This window comes from Rhincodon typus, chromosome 3, assembly GCF_021869965.1.
Source record: "Rhincodon typus isolate 14 chromosome 3, sRhiTyp1.1, whole genome shotgun sequence".
NCBI lineage: Eukaryota > Metazoa > Chordata > Chondrichthyes > Orectolobiformes > Rhincodontidae > Rhincodon > Rhincodon typus.
Window position 1 is genome coordinate 5,395,768 of NC_063334.1, and position 3,304 is coordinate 5,399,071.

Consider the following 3,304-nt stretch of genomic DNA (forward strand, 5'->3'; position numbering starts at 1 on the left):
AACTGTAGTATTACTTTGAAACAAGGCCTCATAAACTCTTGCAGATGGATACAAAATATCCCAATATGATTTTCACTTCCTGATTTTTTTTATTTAACCTATTTTTCTAAATCAACCTTTTCAATGATGTTAATACTTTCCAATACGCTGGCCAATATTTTCTTTCAACCAACACCAATCAGATTATTTTGTCACTTTTCGCACTGTTGTTTCTAGGAAATGGCTTTGTTCAAATTGCATGGTGCATTTCCAATCTAATAACATCTGTGCTTTAAAAGTGATTAGCTGTAAAACACTTTGGGATATCCTGAAGTGCATACAACAATCTTTATTACTTTTATATTCCTCAGTATCTTCTGTTGGTTTGGCGACAGCTTGATAATTTCAAACAAACTTTTACACTGAAGTTATTCTGCATATTAATGTGCAGAAGTGTTCTGTGAATAGCTATTTGTTTCAAATCTTAAAAATGGCTATGTTGATGCTGCAACACAAAAAGTGGCAATGCACTCCAAATCCATTCTTGTACCCACATGTACCAAATTTTGTCAGAAAGAAGTTGTTGCCATTTAATGCACTGAATCAGCTTGACTCATTTAGGAGCACAATCTCCAAGTCAAGTATCAGTCAAGAACTTGCTGGCATAATCTAGGCTGAAACTTCAGTTCATTACTGAGTACTGTCAGTAATGCAGTCTTTTGAATGAGAAATTAAACCAATGTCCTAACTCCTGATGTAAAAGATCCCTGGCACTAATTGAAGAGTATGGAGTTCCCCAGGGCAGCATAACATCCCTCTATTAATGACCTTCAAAAACAAAAACAAATCAATTGTTCATCTCACTTGTTAAGTCTTTTCGACTTTGCTATGTACAACCTTGCAGGTGCACTGCCTACCAAGTTGCTGTGACCAGATTTGAAACACAACTAATTGATTTCAACAGGATGTAACAAAAGTGTAATTTAAATACAAATTATTGCTTGGAAATTCCAGCAACTTAGTAATGAACCATACCTGTGTGTGTTCGCATGTGCTGCACATAATTATTCTTTCTGTCGGAGAAATAAGAGCACTGTGAGCAAGTATAAATCTTCCGAGGAAAGTGGTTCCGCAAATGCTTTCTCCAGTGATATTCACTGACAGTAGTGTATGTGCAGATGGTACATTTATAAACTTTTTCGTTCTCTCCAACCTTGTCATGATGTTTTAGATGCGCCAAATAATGATCATATCGGTTTGTGTTATATCCACACCTATCACAACGAATGGGACCCTTAGAAATATCAGTCTCTTCAGGAAGAGGTTCAGGAACTTTGGATTTGGTTTGCTTTTCTGCATTTTCCTCAACAATAAACTTTTTGGCACTATGTACTTTGATGTGATGCACAAACTCCACCTTGGACTCAGCTTCATACTGACACGGGCGACAGCGAAACGGTTTCGGTTTTTTTCTCTTGTCAGCCAAGTTCTCCTGATTTACAACTTCTGTTGAATCTGTACCTGAGTCGCAAGTGTCTTGAGAAAAACTCTCAGAATTGTCCTTTGTTGCAACAATTGGCAGGGCTTGATCTTCTGCGCTTAGACTTTCAGACTGCAAAGCATCATTGACATCAGTTCTTAAATCATCCTCATTGTCAGATAAATTGCTATTTACCGTTTTCAATTCTGCCATCTGTCTAACCTCGCCATGGTAATCATAACAGCTTATGTCACCAGTTAATGCAACATTTGCCAACATAACCAGCTGTGGTGCTGCTGTCAAGTCATTCTTGGAAAGATAATTAAGACCACAGATTTCCTCATCTGAAGAGATTCCAACACCAGAGCGAGAAAACATACTGGTCCCTCCAGATTGCTCAAGCACTTGTGCAGCCATCTTCAATTTTCTGCGTACACAATTACAAAATGAATTTTAAGTAAGTTGGCTACACAAATTAAAATCTGACAAGGATGAGGTTTTAATATTTTGCTGTGACAATTCAATTTTGCAACAAGAAACTTGCACAAGAAATTGAAGGACAACTGCATTTACTGAGACAATGACAAATACCTAACTGCTTCATCTTATTACAATGGAAAGAAAGAGTGAGGCTGTGGAAGGGACAGACAAGTGGCACAGGGAGGGGGAATGAAAGGGAGGGGGCAGGGGTGGGAGGCAAGCCTGGGTGACTGGGAGAAATGGAGTGGAAAGGAGGCAGAGGGTGCTGAGCCTAGAGGGGGGCAAGGACGGGGGAAGGTATGAAGGGAGTGGGACATGATGGGATGTGTGGAGTGTTCAGGATGGGGTGGATTGGCAGGGCATGTTGAGGGAGTGGGGCAGTGGCGTTGCATGTGGAGCTGAGAAATGAGGGAATTGTAGGGAGGGAAGAGATGGAGGGAAGGGGAGGAAAGAGATGGGAAGGGAGGGTTGGGGAAGAGAGAGGTGAGTTAAGTGAGCTGGGGAGGGTCAAGAGGATGGATGAGGGGAGGGGTCAGGCAAGGGTGGACAGGCGGCGGGCAAGGGAGGGGGAACGGGTGAGAGGGGAGAGTGCTGAGGATGGATAGGTAGAGGAAGAGATGGGCGAGGGACAGAAGGACAGGGCAAATGGGGTTAATGGATGGTAAGGGTCAAGAAAAGGGGCAGGTGGGATCTGGGCGCAATGCATGGTGAGGAATGAGGCAGGGGGCGAGTGTTTTGGGGTGAAAGGGGTGTGACCAACAAGGTCGAGGTTGCAAAAAGAAGGGTTGACAGGGTAAAGATGGTTGGGGGTATGAGCGGAGGGGGCAGAGAAGGGATAAGAAGGCAGGTGGAGAGGGTTGGGAGGGGGAATAAGGCCGGAATAGGTGAGTGGATGGGGTGTGAGGAGTATTGGAGGGGGTTCGTAGAGGGCAGTAGGGGGTGAGGAGGGTCAGCAGGCAAGAGATTTCAGGTCTCTGTGAGGTGTGAAGTGTCAATTGCAGGTGTCCACATGGTGGGGAGGTGTTGGGGATACTCCCAATCCCTCTTGAGGATTAGGGGTGCGGAGGTGATGGGGAGGGGAATTACAGGTCACCACAGGAGGAGGAGGAGAGTGTTTACAGCTTTACATTGAGAAGAGTTTGTGGGTCTTGGGCGGTGGCAGGGGGGGTGTGGGGGGCGGCGGGATACAGGTAGTGTTAGAGATTGTAGGCCATGGGATGGGGGTTTCAGAGAATACGGGCCATGGGGTGTGGGGTTTCTGGGAATCCAGGCCACATGGTTGTGGGGGGTTGGTCATGGAACATGGGCCACAGGTTGGGGTGTGGAGGTCAGGGAACGCGGGCCATGGGGTGGGGGGGGGTGTGG

At 45.0% G+C, this 3,304-nt stretch overlaps 1 protein-coding gene across 1 annotated transcript in view; it reads right to left on the reverse strand.

Annotated features, from left to right (window-relative positions):
* Positions 1-997: 997 nt before the first annotated feature.
* LOC109913183 (RE1-silencing transcription factor B-like) overlaps positions 998-3,304 on the reverse strand; it is a 3,153-nt gene continuing 846 nt past the window's right edge. The window contains exon 2 of the mRNA XM_020512662.2: positions 998-1,886. Coding sequence (XP_020368251.2) covers positions 998-1,876 — 879 coding nt within the window. The 5' untranslated portion in view covers positions 1,877-1,886. The remainder of the gene's footprint in view (positions 1,887-3,304) is intronic.